The following is an 18171-nucleotide window of genomic DNA, read 5'->3' on the forward strand; positions in this document are numbered from 1 at the left end:
TATATATATATATATATATATATATATATATATATATATATATATATATATATATATATATATATATATATATATATATATATATATATATATATATATATATATATATATATATATATATATATATATATATATATATACATATATATACATATATATATATATATACATATATATACATATATATACATATATACATATATACATATATACATATATTCATATATATATATACATATATGCATATATATACACATATATATACATATCTGCATATATACATATATACATTTGCTCAAATTGGACACAAAAAGACATTTGAACGTGCTATTTTTACCCCCTCGATACATTTCCGAGATCTGGGATCGAGAATCGGTACGGGCAGAGCATCCACAAATCCACTGAGTAGGACTGAAGGCAATTTGGAGAAGGTCTTTCTACTATGTGAGGAGGATGGGCTTCAGATTGAATGAATAATCCATCTAATCCCACAGTTTAAAGCCTAAAGACCCCCCCCCCCCCCTGTTTGAGGGCACGTGGCGAACTAACACCATTCCGAGTTGACGTCCCAATTAGTCAGGTTCCCTCGCATAGATTCTGGGCCAAGAGCCGTCCCCGGGAGGCCCACCTAGGCGAGAGTGGAGAAAAGACACGGGGTGTATTTATAGCTAAATGAGGCCTCACCATCCTCTTTTTGGAGAGTGAATTATTAAGGAAGCAAAGTGGGCGTCCCACTTTTCGGATTAACGCGACGCGAGCGGAGAGACCCAGCTGGATTTTCCCGGTCTTTGGGATCTACGATTGGACGGCGAGGATGAAGAAGTTTTTGCAAAACAAGAAAGGTGGACGTTCCTTACAGGCGAATAAACGGACCTCACGTTGCCAGTCCAAAGACTTCTGTGAGTTACGAATTTAAGATGCAGATTTATCGGGAAAAGTTTCGAGTAGCGACCCGTGGCGAATCCCGATCCGTAAAGTCTGCCGGGGGGAGGAGTCAGTTAAATGCCGGTTAATTGGAGTGGGGCTTGTGAACCAGGTCAGAGGCCAACGGTGGGGGTCGTGGTACAAGAGTGGAGAAATCCATTATTTCGTAGAATTCCACTCCAAGACGAGATCAGGACTAGTGCGTTTTTTTGTTTGCATTCCATCCTCCATTACTGCGTTTTCCCCGCCATGTCTTTTGATCAAAACGTGACGACTTTCATGGAATTCTTACAATATGACCTTTCAGTCCTCAGCATGCCGACGTCCAACCAGGGCTGGCCCGAGGACTTCGGTTTCCGGCTAGGCGGGACCGGTCCAAGCTACATTTTATCCGTGGAGGAAGGCAGCAGCGCGCAATTGGCCGGTCTACAGGCTGGCGACCAAGTGTTGGAAATCGAAGGTCACAATGTCTCCACGCTGGCGCCTCAAGCTGTGGTCGCCATCGCCCAGACGCAGAAGAATATCCCGCCCAGTATTGGCGTGGTGTCTCGCGTCCAGCAGGTTGGTTGTGGGTTTTCTATGTGTGGCTCCAGTTTTTTTTAACTAGGTCTACAATGTCTTCTGTGTCTGTGGAATTGAATTTTCATGTTACAGGATCCAGTTTTCAGTTTTTTACCTCCCTGGTCCACAGATGGACATCCCCACTTTGTGGATTTTCTGTGTGTGGCTCCAGTTTTTTTTAACTAGGTCTACAATGTCTTCTGTGTCTGTGGAATCAAATTTTAACGCTACAAGATCCACTTTTCAGTTTTGTACCTTCCAAGTCCAGCAGGTTGGACATCCCCACCTTGTGGGTTTTCTATGTGTGGCTCCAGTTTTTTTAACTAGGTCTACAATGTCTTCTGTGTCTGTGGAATCAAATTTCCATGCTACAAGATCCAGTTTTCTACTTTCCCACTCCACAGATGGACATCGTACCAGGTCCTGATGGACGATTCGGCTTCACTCTAGTGGGAGACCGCCCCCTGCTGGTGGAGGACTGCTCCCCATTCTCCCCGGCCGGCCGTGCCGGTCTGAGGGCCGGCGATTGCGTGGTGGAGGTCAGCGGAATCCCCGTCCGCCAGCACGAGATGGCCGCCACGCTCATCAAGTCCTCCCAGGGCGGGACGCTCCGCCTGGGCGTGCTGTCCTCGGGCGTGAGGGAGACGGAGGACGGGCGGCTGGCCGCAGAGGTCGCCGGGGTCAACCGCAAGTACAAGGCGCTGGAGTTTAACAGGAAGGTGGGTTAAAGTGCCGGGAAAATGGCGGCCGTCGCTCATATGGATGGTGATCCGGTGAGGTCAGGTGGAGCAGATTTTGGGCGAGAATCCCACCGTGAAGGATCGACTCTTCGCCGTGTTGAAGCAGTACGCGGCGGAGAGGAATGTGGACTGGTTGGCGGCCATTTTGCCAGAAATTTTGATCAGTCAGGATCATCGACAGCTTATCTCAAGTATCCGGTAAGAGTTTTGATTTAAAATTTAAGACCTGATAATTACTGCAAGTGGTTTTAATCCGGAATAATATTTTGGTCAAATGCTGGATTTATTTCATGACCATTAGATTCCACCTATACATGCATATGCGTATTGTAAAATATTAATGCAAAATGCCTTGGAATGAATTGAGTAAAGGATTTGGGTTATTAATGATTATTTTTGCAAGCGAAGCTACTTTCTGTCATGGATTTGATTGACGTGACATCCAAATACTGCAGTTTGAAATATTATCCACAGGATTTTTCTTGGATCTGCAAAGCCATCCATCTGGTGTTCCAAAAACTGGAATAACTAACGTGAGATAAAAAAAATAAAATAAAAAAATCATATCAAAAGCTATTAGACAGCCAAAGTGAGCAGTTTGCCAAAATAGTCTTGTATGTCCCACTTCAGCCAATGAAGCCAATAAAAGCAGCCAATTATCCTGGCTGCTTCCTCATTACTACTAAAGCACCATTCACTTATTGTAAGAAAGCTTTCCAGCATGAAAAAAAATAAGATACCTGACATTTTTTTGCCTTTTTCACCCATGAATAATTCAACATTCCACTTATTAACGCTCTTTAACAAAAGTAATGTCTGAATGCATGTGTGTGTGTATGATATATGATATATATATGTCTGTGTATATGCTATATGTATATATATGTCTGTGTATATGCTATATGTATATATATGTCTGTGTATATGCTATATGTATATATATGTCTGTGTATATGCTATATGTATATATACGTCTGTGTATATGCTATATGTATATATATATGTATGTGTATATGCTATATGTATATATATGTATGTGTATATGCTATATGTATATATATATATATATATATATATATATATATATATATATATATATATATATATATATATATATATATATATATATATACACATATATATATATATATATATATATGTGTATATATATATATATATATATATATATATATATATATATATATATATATATATATATATATATATATATATATATATATATATATAGTTATCTCCTCTAATATGAACTTTACCTTTTCCACCATTTTTCCCTCTCGAGCTGTTGTTTTCCCGTCGTTATCCTTCCCAGATCCAATTCCCCCCACCACACACACACACACACACACACACACACATAGACACACACACACCTCCTCTATTCTGCGGTCCATCCCCACCTGACACTTTCCGGCAGAACACCTACCATAGTGTCTTTTATCCCTCTTGAAGACGCGCTAATTTAAGAGGCGGTGCATCTACTATGAGTTGTTATCCATGGATGAAGCGCTAAAATAATGAATTGCCTGGGGTAAGTACAGTCATATATTTGGAGTAGCTTATGTTTTTGGAAGGTGCTTATTGCCTTTCAAATGACCAATTATTTGATGATATGTGGTTTTAAATTGGATTTTGCTACATCTAATTTGTGGTGATGTACTGATGAGGTCTTTAGAAATGATTAATCTCCAGTTAATGTTGATATTCTTTGTTTATAAAATGGATAGGCTGTTTTAGTGGTTTATATTATTGAATTGGAAATGGCCAGTGTGAAGAATGTGAACATTTTCATGTGTTTTTTGTTTTTTTAGTGCAAGCTAAACAGTGATTTTTTTTATCCAAGTCATCTTTTATGCGCTACCGTGCTTGCTGGTAATGATAGTGTTTGGGAATGCGCTTTAAAGGACTGCAGTCAGGGCTTAAACACTGTGTGGTGGTAAATGCTTCTTTCTCACTGCTTCTTGTGAGTGTCAAAAACATGGCCATACTTATCAAATCCTAATATTTACACACTGCCTTACTACAGTTGTTTTGGTCTCGTCACTATGCTGAAATATTACTATAACAATTCCATTCATACATATACATTTACAATTTACATTTTAACCTGAATTTCCTCCCTATGAGCCATATCTTTACAATGAAAATGAAAGAAGGTCTCTTTCCATTTTTCTCCTCATCATTCTTCCCTTTGGAGAAATCCCAGTCGGCCTCTCCACTCGCTTCCTCCTCTATCAGATAATTATAGATTCCCTTTTCTTTATAAATGAGGTCAAACTAGAACACTCATTTAGAGTCGAAAATGATGAAGCGTAAAAAACAAAACAAAAAAACTTTTCCTAACTGTCTTCATTTTGGGAAATAAATACCCAATCTAGTTTGTGTGTGTGGAAAGAAAATGCTGATGATGACAACCACACACACACATGGATAAAAACAGAGCGACATAGACAGTGTGTGTGGGTGTCGACACCTACATGGCTGCAGAACATTTATTTCCATCCCTTGGGTCTGGTTAATTTAGCCACTCTCAGCATAAACTTGCACAAAAAAACACATACACAAACTTAGGATCTGAAACAAAGTATAAATGCCCTAAATCTTTCACTTGGGCTTTTTTCCGCATAAAAAAATGGGATAAATGGCATCATTTTTCTACTATTTCAAGTTCGTTTTGCGATGTTTAGTGGCTGTAAAATACAGTATGCAGTAGCACCTCGAGATATGAACTTAATTCAATCCGGGACTGAGCTCGTATGTTGGGGAGGACTTTTTGCACGGCAACGTGCTCGTAACGTAACATAAATAAATGTACTCACTGTCTCCTCACTTACCTTCTTCAGTCAGCCAGTAGGAGGCAGATCTCCGGCCAACGTCCTTCATGTTACCTCACCACAAAGTTATTACACAGAAGGGATTGTGTGTCGTGCTACCGCAAGTTTAGTCCTGATAGCTGTGGAAAAAAATGGCTTAGTATACAAATATATATCCAAAATATATGTCATTCCATGCCAAAGAAGTTGAAATGAACCAAAAAAATACCTTTTGTGAGTACTCTGTTGTGACATCATCTTTAAAATAACGTCAAAATGTCAACAACACGAACATCAATTGAGTTCTATGTCCTTTGAATAACACGAGCTGGCTAGAATTATGTAAAGTAGTCCTTGACGTGATGAAAACAAAATGGCATTACATCTGTGGGCATTGGCGTTTTGTCCAACTGGCAAAAGCGCTAAGACCCGGGTCAAAAAAACACAACGGATGACGAACGAATAGACGGAAGTGTGGGAGATGCTCTAAATGGAGAGAGAGAGAGACTGGCAGTTGAGAAGGATTCCCATGCTTTTTCACTCCCACACCTTTTTAACTGGCTCTATTCAGTTCATTCGGATTCCTCGCACGGATGCCCTCAGACTCCTCTCATCCCCTTTAAATCCCAACGTGTCTTTTTTAGCGCCTTCCCCATCACTCTCTAAACTATAAATTCCAATCAGCGCCATTGAATGGTCATTTCATCCTTAACTGTTCTTGTGAGAAGACCCCAAATGGACTAACATATCCCTCTACCCATCCACTCCTTCCCATGCTGCCATGTTGGCCAGGATCTTCATCCCCAAGAAGCACCGTCAGCGCTTCGACGAGTCCGTCTCGCAAAACGTGATCAACAGGCTGTGCCGCAGCAAAAGCATCAGCGAGCCGCAGGGAAGGATTCGCCGCAGTCGTAGCGAAGACCACTCGGACCGCCAGCGAGGGGATAAACGGGCCAGTTCGGTGCCTCGCGATGGAGGGGCCCAGACTGAAAGAGATAGGGGTCACAGAAAATCAGTCTCGGGGGCACCCACGCATCCCCCCATAGGACCCAATCAGAGGTGAGTTCCTAACCTTCTAACATTTTCATCTCAAGTTGTTGCATTTTGTCAAATTTTGGAGCATTTTGAAATTTTGGGATTGCGATTTTTGAATTTCACCATGACTTTATGATGCTTGGGTTACTGCAATGTATATATATATGTACAACAAAATCATCTGTTATGCCAAATATTTGAATTTTTAACTCGGATTAATATTCCTAAAACATGACTTGAATGGAAGGACTGTATGAAAATGATAATTATACAGTAAATATATTTTTTTGGCCAGGTTATGCTTGATTTAATTTATTTTTCTTACTTTAAAAAGGCCCAATTTGGTTAAAAAATCTATCTATTAAGTCATTCCATGTTGGATTGGACATCTACAACAAGTTAAGAGCTATTAAACTACTGAAACAGTAAAAAACTGTAAAATGACTACATTTTTCCACATTGAATTATGTTTTATATCTAATTTTAACCATGTGTGGCTCCAGTTTTTTTTACCTAGTTCTACAATGTCTTCTGTGTCTTTCTTGGAAGGGAATTTCCCAAATACGTGATAAAATAACGTCCTAATCTAAATATAAATCTAAAACAAAATACAGTATTTCTACACAGTTTCAAGCCAACATCACGTTTCATGATACATGTATGAAATTTAGGAATCAAAACAGCCTTGAGCTACTAACATTTTTAGCCCCCCACCCCCCAAACTCCTCTGCTGGACCCCCGTTGTGTACCACCACCCCCTCGTCTGTATTTGCTTATATAACCTTTACAGAACAACATTTTTTTTTCCTGTTTACAAATGAAAGCAGCTGGTCTGGAGTCGTCTCCATGGCAACATACTCCTTCCCAATAGAAGCTATATACCTCTAGTTATTCTCGTTGTTTTTTCTACAGTGGCAAAGCACCATCAATAAGTGTCAGCAAACAGAAGGTGATGGAAAATACAAAATGTCAATTCTTCTTTTTCAGGCTGATTCGCGTCTACAGAGGCAAGAAAACCTTTGGCTTCACGTTGCGAGGTCACGCGCCAGTTTGCATCGATTCCGTCATTGCAGGTGCAAAATTTACATATAAAGTACATCTCTACTTACAAAATTTTCAAGTTACGAAAAGATTTAGTAAGTAGAAGTACGACTGTGTTGCGTACAAGAGAGTATCTGCAAATTATTATTATTATGATTTTTAAAGAATTTGCTACTGAACAGAAATCAGTGGGCAAGTGTAGGTTGTGCTTGCCTCCCCACGTGCGTGCGCTAGCACGTGATTGGATGGTGACGGCACAGCTCCCGCCCACCACCATCTCCCGGAGAACACTTTGACTCAGTGGACCTTATGGAGGTTGGTATGGAGATGGTGGAGGTGGCTATCGTGACGCTCATCATGATGGCAGATCCCCCGCTGTGACACACCATTTATATTTCCATCATTTTATGCAAGCATTTTCAATAGAGTTCCAACCATGCTCGGACATTTGGTTGCCAGTCAAATGGTGACAGAGAGTTTACTGTTGAAACCAGCTTTCAAAATTATATTCATGAGAGAGTTTAATATCTAAGTACTGTTTAATATCTAAGTAATGTGTAATATCTAAGTACTGTTTAATATTTAAGTACTGTTTAATATCTAAGTTGTGTTTAATATTTAAGTACTGTTTAATATCTAAGTACTGTTCAATATCTAAGTACTGTTTAATATCTCAGTACGTACTGTTCAATATCAAAGTACTTTTTAATATCTAAGTACTGTTGAAACCAGCTCTTAAAATTATATTCATGAAAAAGTTTAATATAAAATAAAATAGTATAAATATTTTGTTGTTATCCAAAAATATAGAGGAGTACTATTTTAATATATGTCATTTCTATAGATGACGAGTTTAATAAAACTATGTTCCACCTTTACAGACAGTCCTGCTGAAGAATGTGGACTTAAACCAGGGGACCGAATCCTCTACCTGAATGGACTTGACATGAGGTGAGTTTTTTGTTTTATGGACTTAATATAATAGCAATGCGATCCATATTTTGAAAAAAAAAAGTATTACCAGCAGCTACTGGAAGGATAATCCATCACATTGGCATTTTTTGGTGTCCGATTCAGTCTGAAAAATAGAATAAACTGTCAGTGTCAGCTATAAATGATGACTTCAATAAACGGCAACAGCCAAGTCGATTTTTCTCAAATTTGGTGGCAGATAGAACAAAACAAAGCTTGGTTCAAACATGTGTAAGATGCATGTGCCTACTCTTTATGTAAGGCGGTCTTGCTTGTAGGAGGTGCTGTAGTTCTTCTCTGCAACTTCTCAGGTCTACGGATCAAAGAGGGTGGGAGGGAGAAGTGAAAAAATAAGAAATGGAATACAAATCCAAGCCTTACACCGCTTTAAAAATTATATTCATTACAGAGAGAGTTTAATATCTAAATACTGTTTAATATCTAAGTACTGTTGGAAACAGTAGATATTTACATATTAAACTTTCTCATGAATATAATTTTGAAAGCTGGTTTCAACAGTACTTAGATATTAAACAGTACTTCACTATTAAACACTACTTAGATATTAAGAAGTACTTAGATATTAAGAAGTACTTAGATATTAAGAAGTACTTAGATATTAAACAGTACTTCAATATTAAACAGGACTTCAATATTAAACAGGACTTAGATATTAAGAAGTACTTAGATATTAAACAGTACTTCAATATTAAACAGGACTTCACTATTAAACAGTACTTAGATATTAAACAGTACTTAGATATCAAACAGTACTTAGATATCAAACAGTACTTAGATATCAAACAGTACTTAGATATAAAACAGTACTGAGATATTAAACAGTACTTCAATATTAAACAGTACTTAGATATTAAACAGTACTTAGATATCAAACAGTACTTAGATATTAAACAGTACTTAGATATAAAACAGTACTGAGATATTAAACAGTACTTAGATATTCAACAGTATTGCTCACTTCATTTTCCAAATTCTTCTGTGTAGGAATTGTTCCCACGAGAAGGTGGTCTCAATGCTGCAGGGCAGTGGCGCCATGCCCACTCTGGTCATCGAAGACGGTCCTTCGGACGAGTCCTCGGCCCCGACGGAACGCGAGGACACTCCAAGTCTGTCCTCGGCCGCCGTGCCACGCTCCCGGTGAGTGGCGAAGTCGTATGTGGTTGGGGTGGAGGGTGCTTGACCGTGCCGCCTCCGTTCAGATCTCCAGTCCTCAGCTCCCTTCAGTGGGTGGCCGAGATCCTCCCGCCGAGTATCAGAGTCCACGGGAGGACCTTTAGCCAGCAGTTGGAGCACCTGCTGACCATCCAGGAAAGGTACACGGTCTGCAAAGCCCTGGAGACTTTCTTCCAGCACAGGTAAGTCAAAAATTCATGTCCTCAAAGACCCTCAAAGAATGTGAATAAAAACTATTCCTAAAAAATATATTTTTGTATTTGCTTTTTGCAGGAATGTGGATACCCTCATTGTTGATGTCTTCCCAGTCTTGGACACGCCCGCTAAGCAGCTGATTTGGCAATTTATTTACCAATTGCTGACTTATGACGAGCAGGGACGTTGTCAGGGCAAGCTGTCCCGTTTCTTGGGTTTCAAAAGCAGTGGTGAGCTGAAACATGAGAAAATATATTCATGAAGAGGAATAAAATGTTCTCTCTATTATACTTTGAATTTAAAGTGGCAATTTTGGTGTCAAAAATGAAGCGAGTTTTGTTTTGCAGCGGTTTTAGAACCCGAGGCCGGTCCGGATCACCACCGAAGAAGCAGTTCGGTGCGAATATCGGGGACGCCGTATCGCAGTGGCGTCCGAGAGAGGAGTTCCGATGACTGCATTATCGGAACTCACTTAGGAATGGGTATGGTAAAAAATGACATTTCACCCCTCTCGCTTCCATTATCTTGGATCCTGCTAACCATAATAAACACTATTCCGCAATAACACAAAAAGGCCAATTGGGAGTAGAAATAATAGTCTAGAAAGCATTTCTAAAAGTCCAAATAATAACCAAACAGCATAAAAACAACATACCAATATATTCCCCAATTCCGGAATATCTTGGATCCCATTACCCGCTATAAACGAGGTCTTACTGTAATAGTCGTCTTCCATTTGGCAGCTCCAGGCATGTTTTCACGCCAATCAATTGTCAGTCGGCTTGTGAAAATACCACCTTCTCAGCAGAAGGCCTTATTTTCTCAGTAGCTTTCTCAAGCATCTGCCTCAGCTTCTGCTTTCGCTCTTCTTCATCCTCTCTCCTCTGACCTGGAGAAGGATGCAAGAAGTTATTTACTGTGCTTCAGGAATTCATGTGGATGAATGTGGCAGCCAAGAAGAGAGACAATCAGGAGACGGAACCTCCTTCCCGGAGTCTCCCGACCTGGGCCATGTAGGTACCAGGGCTTGCCGCTTCCTGCTCTGGTGGCATTTGAAGGTCCACCACTAGACGGACTTTCAAACCATAACGCCATTGCCTAATCGTACCTCCATCCGTAGATGTCGGGCGTATACGCCGAGCTGGAAAACGTATACGCGGGGAAGAGCGCCACCCCGGCGGAGTCCGAGGGTCCGGGAGAGACCGAGGCCTATGGCCGATCTCTTTCCCCCCTCACGCTCCCCCCTCTTACAGGTACTCCCAACAGACTCATCAAAAGTCCATCTAGTGGCTCAGTCCAGTTTGTTTGTCATTCCCAAAAATAACTATTGGCCAAGGTGGTAATGACCAATATGCGTCATTGTTACATAAGAAAAACACACTCATGTGACCGCTACGACCTCATGTATGCTTGCTTAGTTGCTTTGTTTATGTAGCGGCCATTAGAGGATAAAAATGATGTTTGATTGTTTTGATTTAGATGCAAAGATAACTTGGGTAAATGCCAATTGAAAAGGTTCCATAGAAAATGAATGTATTTACAAAATGTATTGATAACAATGTTTTTATGTTTTACTTTATTTATTGACGTTTTAAGGACATGACTTTTTAGATTTTTATACTACTTATTTAAGTTTTTCTACTAAGAAAACACACTTTATGGAGTAGCACTACCAATTTCATTATACTCAACTATGTATATTGACAACAAATGCTTTTGATTTGATTTAATTTAATTTGCTAACCACTCACCCAATTTTAAAATATATATATATAAATAATTATAAAATATAAAACAATAATAAATAAAATAAAAAAATTCAAATAAATATATTCTTATACTAACTTTGCCCTAAAACACTAAAAATAAAAATAAACCAGATTTAAATCTGTCTGCCTTTTCTGGAATAAAAGTTAAATAACCACAATTATAAAGAAAAAATCATAATAACCCCCCCCCCCCCCCCCCCCCTTCCTCCCAATCCAGGTAACCGTAAATCCGGCCTATCCCTGACCTGGAAGGAACCCCTCCCCACCCAAGTCTATGGTCTCCATCATCAAAACAGCGTGGACTCCAACCCTTACGTCAGTCTCGAGAGCCCCCCGGTCTCTCCCCAACGCAGCCCCCCCGGCACGATGGACCGGCGCAAGAAGTTGTTCACCTTCTCCCGCCCACCTCGTAGTCGGGACACTGACAAATTCCTGGACGCCCTCAGCGAACAATTGGGCCACCGGGTTACCCTGGCGGACGACTACGTGCCGGGCGAGAATGACTACGAAGAGGTAAGAATCAAACCCGAAAATAAGCGGCATTTGTTAGTTGCTTGACTTCCTACCGTTTGCGTAGTGCATGTTGAGATGAGATCGTCTCCAATGACCACTTGTGTCACATGAACAGATTTATCGAGGCGCTTGTCATGGTTTCAGAAGAAGAAATGTGCCTGTAAGTAAAATAGGATGAAGAAATAGTTAAGACAAATGATAAGATATTTGTCTTTAAGAATAGCAACTGCATTCTGTGGAACATTGCAACCAGTCCACAGGATAATATCTTATATTCTAAGGCAATTTATCATGAGTTAGAATGATGTTTTAGACTTAATCTGCTAGAAAAGACGTCAATTTGTGCATGGCTTTTTAGAAGAGAGTTCACTTCTTTCTATGTCCCCAAAAAAATCTGCAAAAGTCAAGGATTTGATCAGCCAAATCGAGATTATCTTCATTTAGAAACAACCCCAAATAATGCCAAAACAAAAGTGACGGTCAGGAGAAAGAAGTGGAAATCAAGTCTGTTTAATATCTAAGTACTGTTGAAACCAGCTTTCAAAATTCTATTCATTAGAGACAGTTTAATACCTAAATATCTACTGTTTTCAACAGTACTTAGATATTAAACAGTACTTAGATAATAAACCTTCTCCCATGAATATAATTTTGAGAGCTGGTTTCAACAGTACTTAGATATTAAACAGTACTCACATATTAAACAGTACTTACATATTAAACAGTAAACTCTCTGTCACCATTTGACCGGGGACCATTTTTCTCTGAATGCCCATTGGCCGTTTTGCACCCTCAGATGACCTTCCCAGAGGACGCCGACCCGGCGGGCTTCACCGCCCGTGAGCGCCTCAGCAGCGGCAGCAGCGAAGACCCCAGCAGCAGCGACGAAGTCTCCTCCCCATGCTACTCCTCCGGTTCCGAGCAGATCCCGCCTCCCCCGCTACAGAGCCCCCCGCCTCCGCCGCCCTTCCGGGTCTTGCTGCCGCCCCCGGCTCAGTTCACGGACCCGGCGCCGGCGGTCCGATTCTCCCCGGAGCACGCACCCCGTAGTCGGATGCCCTTCCAGCCTCAGCATCCCATCATTCCGCCTCCCCCGCCACCCTTGAGGACCATCTTGTCCAACCGTTCGGCCCACCGGGACGAAGAGACGGACGAGCGGAGATTCCGGACACTGTCTCGAGGCCGCACCGCCTTCACCGCCACCACCACTACGACTATCCTGCGCTCATCCCGTCCCGCTTTCCTGTCCCGGCAGCTCAGCCAACCGCAACCCGTGTGTCAAGCATCTCCTCAACCGTCCCCACAAAGGCTGAGACCGAGCCAACTGGTCCTGCACAGGCACCACCATCTCCACCACCAGCACAGCTATCAGGGTCCAATGCCTCCGTCCGCGGAAGATTGCGGTGGTCCACCGAGGGAGCTCCAGAGAGACCCCACCGTCTCATTTCGTGGGTCTCCAACGTCTCACGCTCAAGCCCCTCCTCGACGGGAACAAGAATCACAGCAGGTAATGCAAAAAGTGGATTGTCTGTAGCGACCGATCATGAGACAATAGCAAATGTTTTTCAAAAATGAGATTCCCAAATGATATACAGTAATCCCTCGATTATCATGATTTTACTTATCACAAATTCACGACTTTGCGATTTGTTTCTGCCATTAAGTATTATTATTCTTTTTTTAAAGTTCATAGAAATGTGAAAATCCACGCTGAAACTCTACAGCACTGAAGTAAAACAATTTTTAATATATATTATTTAATAGGGGTGACCCTACTTTTCCGACTATGTCTGATCTACATTAATCGCAATATTCGAGGGATTACTGAAAAACAAACTACTTAACAAGCCCAGATTTCTTTCCAACAGATCCAAATTTCAATCTACTTTAATTCCCAGACCGCACCCTCATTTTAATTTTGTTTCAGGCAGCCCCACCTCCTCCTCCCCCTCTACCCCCGCCATGCGAACCCCCTCCAGCACTCAAGCCGGGTCAAGCCTCCGACAACAGCCAGATGAGCGTAAAAAGACTTCGCTGGGAACAAGTGGAAAACTCGGAGGGCACCATCTGGGGTCAGGTGGGCTCTTAGCACATCTCCCTCCGCATGCAACACAAAGCCAAACGTTATTTATTTCGATCCCGGACCACAAACGGTTCTTCTCTCAAAGCCGCCTACGATACTGCGATGAGTCACGCTTATTTGTCAAATAAAATTAGAAACTAACAACAACAACAACATGTCTTTGTTCAGCTCGGAGAAGATTCTGAATACGACAAGCTGACTGACATGGTCAAGTATTTGGACCTTGATCTTCACTTTGGGACTCAACGCAGACCCAGTAAGTCCTCCTTCAAGTCCTCATATCTTCTAAGATCATCCTCATCTCATTTTGTCTTGCAAATACTATTTTTTTCTTTGGAACAGACGTTCAAATCATCGATTCTTATATCTATTCCACTTTATTAACCCATTTTGCTTGTACTTTTACAGTCTTATCAATCACATAGACGTTCATATGGCCATCAATCCATTCTCCATCAAGGAACTTTGCTCTCTCTCTCTTGAGAGAAAGTCACGTGACATAACAGTTAATTTAGCTTTTCTTATGATTTATGTCCTTATGAGTGAGTGTTATCGATCCGGGTACCTGGAAAAGTCGTCCTCACACTGCCGTTTAATTACCAGTGTCTCCACCAGAGCCCACCTTCCTGCCTGAGAACTTGAAAAAGAAAGACGTGGTGGAGATTTTGTCTCGCAAGAAAGCCTACAATGCCTGTAAGTCCATCTTTTAACAACAATAACAATAGAAAAATCCAAGTACACTTCATTTTTTTCCCTTTCTATTGATCTAAACTGCCCAAATAAACCTAAACCCAATGGAGAAGCAGTCCTACCCAGATATTAATTTGACTGTCATTTTCAATCATACAATTGCAGAGGACAGATTTTAATGACATATTTACGTTCCAAAACAATCTCAATTAAAAACTTAGATAAGGCCAACTTATTCCAATGAAGACATATTGTTAAAAATATGGTAAGTAATCGGCAAACCTTTGCATATTATCTCTTATTCCCGTTAGACTTATAAAATTACTAAAATGAGGTTTGTACAAAATAGGAAATTGCGAATTACTAACGAAATCCTGCTGTAAAAAATATCTGCTCTCCCCATTAAAAATGACAACAGACATCCAATATTCCAATCACCTCCCAAGTAGACATTCATCCCTCATTAAAATGTACCACTTCGAAACCCAAGCCAATGCCAATGACAGGTTTTTGTCTCTCTTGATGAGCTCGTTTGTCACAACGGGGAACTCATTAACTCAAGTGTTGATTAGCTCCAACTTCACTCTGGCCCAGAATTTCGGTATTTTTCCACACTAGATCGGTTCCCATGGCAACCCAAGGATTCTCCAACATTCCCAAGACGCCCAACAAGCCCTCCATTTTGTGTCTGATCTCCTATTCTATTTCCCCCTGGCAGCCATCCTGATCGCACACCTGAAACTCTCCCCCGACGAACTCCGCCAAGTCCTGATGGACATGATCACGGACCGACTAGAACCCGCCCACATCAAGCAACTCCTTCTCTACGCACCTGACCAGGACGAAGTGAAAAAGTACCAGCGCTTCGAGCAAGACCCGGCCAAACTCAGCGAACCAGACCAGTTCATCTTCCAGGTGGGTCACCAACGCTGTGTATCAAAACAGAGGATAACCAAGAGAACTTTCTTTTTAGATGTTGATGGTTCCCGAGTACAAAACCCGCCTGAGAAGCCTCCACTTTAAGACCACTTTGCAGGAGAGGACGGAGGAAATGAAAGTGGCCTTCGATTACATCTACAAGGCTTCGTTGGAGCTCAAGAACAGCAAGAAACTGGCCAAAATCCTTGAAGTAAGAACGATTAAACCCTATCCACTATACATGGGGGTGCTGGAGCATAGCCCAGCTGACTCTAGCCTCAACAGGTCACCCGTAAAACAGATAGACAGACAATGATTGACACTCATTATTATTATTTTACCTGTTTGACCCAGTTTGTGCTGGCCATGGGGAATTACCTCAACAACGGGCAACCCAAAACCAACAGGACGACGAGTTTTAAGATCAACTTCCTGACAGAGGTACTCACATTATAGTCGGTTGTCCCCCAATTGCGTGTAATCTTTGGACCGCTTCCCGGCAGCTCGCCACGACCAAAACGGTGGACGGGAAATCCACGTTTCTTCACATCCTGGCCAAGTCGCTGTGCCAACATTTTCCAGAGCTGCTCAACTTCTCCAGAGACCTCACCACGGTGCCTCTAGCCGCCAAAGGTATGGCCAACGAGTCCAGAACCTCGAACTTGCGTCAAACCTGGACAGTAATGAGACAAATCTGACATCAACTTTTGATTTTAAGAACGAAAACAGACTGACCTGAAAATTCCGGCCAAGTCACCAGTCTAAGAACTGAACTCCTACATGGGTCGAGGGGTGGTCAGATGTTTGGTCGCCGGTCTTTTGGTGACAGAGAGTTTACTGTTGAAACCAGTTCTCAAAATTATATTCATGAGAGTTTAATATCTACGTACTGTTTAATATCCAAGTACTGTTTGATATCCAAGTACTGTTTAATATCTAAGTACTGTTTGATATCCAAGTAGTGTTTAATATCTAAGTAGTGTTTAATATCCAAGTACTGTTTAATATCTAAGTACTGTTTTCTATCCAGTGAACCAAAGGGCCATGAGCACAGAACTGGGTGACCTTCACACCACCATCCAGGACATCAGAGCGGCATGCCTGAAGATCCCTCAGACTTCTGAGGACCACTTTGCCTCGGTCATGAGCGTAAGCAATCCACATCAGCCAATGCAGTTCTGGAAAGTTCACAAAAATATCGTTTTTTTTAACAAATGTTGCATCTTTATACTCACAATTAGAGTTTCCTGGAGAACAGCCACCCGGCAATCCAGTCTTTGGAGTCTCTGCAGAACCGAGCCATGGAAGAGTTCTCCAAAGTGGCTTCGTTTTTTGGAGAAGACAGCAAGTCCACCAGCACGGAGTCCTTTTTCGCTATTTTTGCAGATTTCATTTCCAAATTTGAGGTAATTTCCAGCAACACTTAATCTCTGTATTCCTTAACAGTCACCAGCCATATTTTTTTCCTTTCAGCGGGCCCTCAACGAGACCCGGAGCCCCGAAAACCCTAGAAGTCCAAGACTGTCTTCCCCCCTGACCTGGTAGATGTACAACATCCAGATCAGAACCCACCCTTAACAAACCAAAGTGCCAAAATGAACTGCAGATTTAAACGGTGCAGGGCCACTTCTACTTTAAACGATCATGACTGCCCACGTGTGGACAAATTATGAAATCTGCCGTAAAAACACGTGAATAACTAATGTATGGCTAAACTGCACAGCTTCAGATATTTATTGTAAGATTAGAAACGTTTATATTTTGTCATGCTGCAAAGATAAGCAAGATTCCTGGTGATTAAATGTATATGACAGGAATTTTGAGAATGTCAATATAGATAGTTTAATGTGTCGGCAATATAAAAGGGTAAGAAATGACTTAAAATGAATTTGCAATGTTTAGTTAGTTGGAATTTTCATTTTTTGGCATACTTCAAAAGATTAAACTTAATGGATGACTTCCATTGAAAGGTCCAATGTGTAAAATATTAACAGGTGATGCATTACCTGAGTGAAGGAGCTGTAAATGATCCATTTTCTACTCATTCAAGGCCATTGACGGCAATACATAACTGTCAAATTCTTTGGAAATGGAAGTTTGGCAGTTATGACGGATTTCAATCAATTGCCGTTAAGGTTAAGTGAAGTTGTCATGACTCCAACCACAGTGTAAATGTATAGCTGTTGTGTTTTGGAGATGGTAAAATTGCCAGATTTTAGCTATGCACTGCTCTTTGTTGTCATGGCGACTGCTTGGGGACTCCTTGGAGTTCTGCTTTGGATTTTATCGCTGGACCGTAATGCTTGTAAGTCTTGCACACTTGTGAAACTCCAGCAGAACTGCCGCTTAATGTTGTGGCTGTATTTCAGATCTAAATCAGTTGCATGATGGGAAAGGTGATGTCAACATATATGCAGGTGGTAGCAAAACAGAAATGAACATACTGTACTTTTATTGGACATTTTTTTTTGGAATGGTCTTATTTACTGTTATCAGTAGTTGTGTACTTGTTCCATTGGCATATTTGTGTTCATATTTTTCCCAATGTTTTTGATCTATAAAATATGTTTAAAAGTAAATGTTGTCTCTTTATTAGCCCCACTCAGATGATATTAAAAATGGAGTATATATATATGCATATGTGTATATGTATATGCATATGTATATATGTATAGGTATATGTATATGTAAATATATGTACATAT

At 41.0% G+C, this 18171-nt stretch overlaps 1 protein-coding gene and 1 long non-coding RNA gene across 4 annotated transcripts; one reads left to right on the forward strand and one right to left on the reverse strand.

The window, feature by feature from the left end:
* Positions 1–749: 749 nt before the first annotated feature.
* grid2ipb (glutamate receptor, ionotropic, delta 2 (Grid2) interacting protein, b) lies at positions 750–17754 on the forward strand. 3 transcript variants are annotated; one of them, XM_077739593.1, is made up of 25 exons: positions 750–899; positions 1232–1485; positions 1890–2204; positions 2269–2423; positions 5849–6115; positions 7079–7164; positions 8014–8083; positions 9110–9262; positions 9325–9480; positions 9572–9723; positions 9841–9975; positions 10421–10506; positions 10614–10746; positions 11480–11775; positions 12572–13282; positions 13703–13852; positions 14027–14114; positions 14462–14551; positions 15267–15463; positions 15522–15677; positions 15821–15907; positions 15970–16099; positions 16497–16615; positions 16708–16872; positions 16940–17754. In XM_077739593.1, exons 1-25 carry the CDS (start codon positions 815–817, stop codon positions 17009–17011), a joined length of 4308 nt encoding a protein of 1435 aa, XP_077595719.1. In that variant the 5' UTR covers positions 750–814; the 3' UTR covers positions 17012–17754. The 3 variants fall into 3 exon arrangements, with proteins under 3 accessions (XP_077595719.1, XP_077595717.1, XP_077595718.1); XM_077739591.1 differs by lacking the exons at positions 750–899; positions 1232–1485; positions 1890–2204; positions 2269–2423 and adding an exon at positions 3644–3774; XM_077739592.1 differs by lacking the exons at positions 750–899; positions 1232–1485; positions 1890–2204; positions 2269–2423 and adding an exon at positions 3644–3774 and having other exon boundaries at positions 14474–14551.
* LOC144212012 (uncharacterized) lies at positions 9569–16251 on the reverse strand. The gene is made up of 4 exons (XR_013329702.1): positions 15916–16251; positions 11829–11933; positions 10211–10382; positions 9569–9728 (listed from the first exon to the last, which is right to left on the reverse strand). It is a non-coding gene; the product is annotated as an uncharacterized LOC144212012 (long non-coding RNA).
* Positions 17755–18171: the final 417 nt, after the last annotated feature.

Source organism: Stigmatopora nigra, chromosome 18 (assembly GCF_051989575.1).
Source record: "Stigmatopora nigra isolate UIUO_SnigA chromosome 18, RoL_Snig_1.1, whole genome shotgun sequence".
In the NCBI taxonomy this organism is placed as follows: Eukaryota; Metazoa; Chordata; class Actinopteri; order Syngnathiformes; family Syngnathidae; genus Stigmatopora; species Stigmatopora nigra.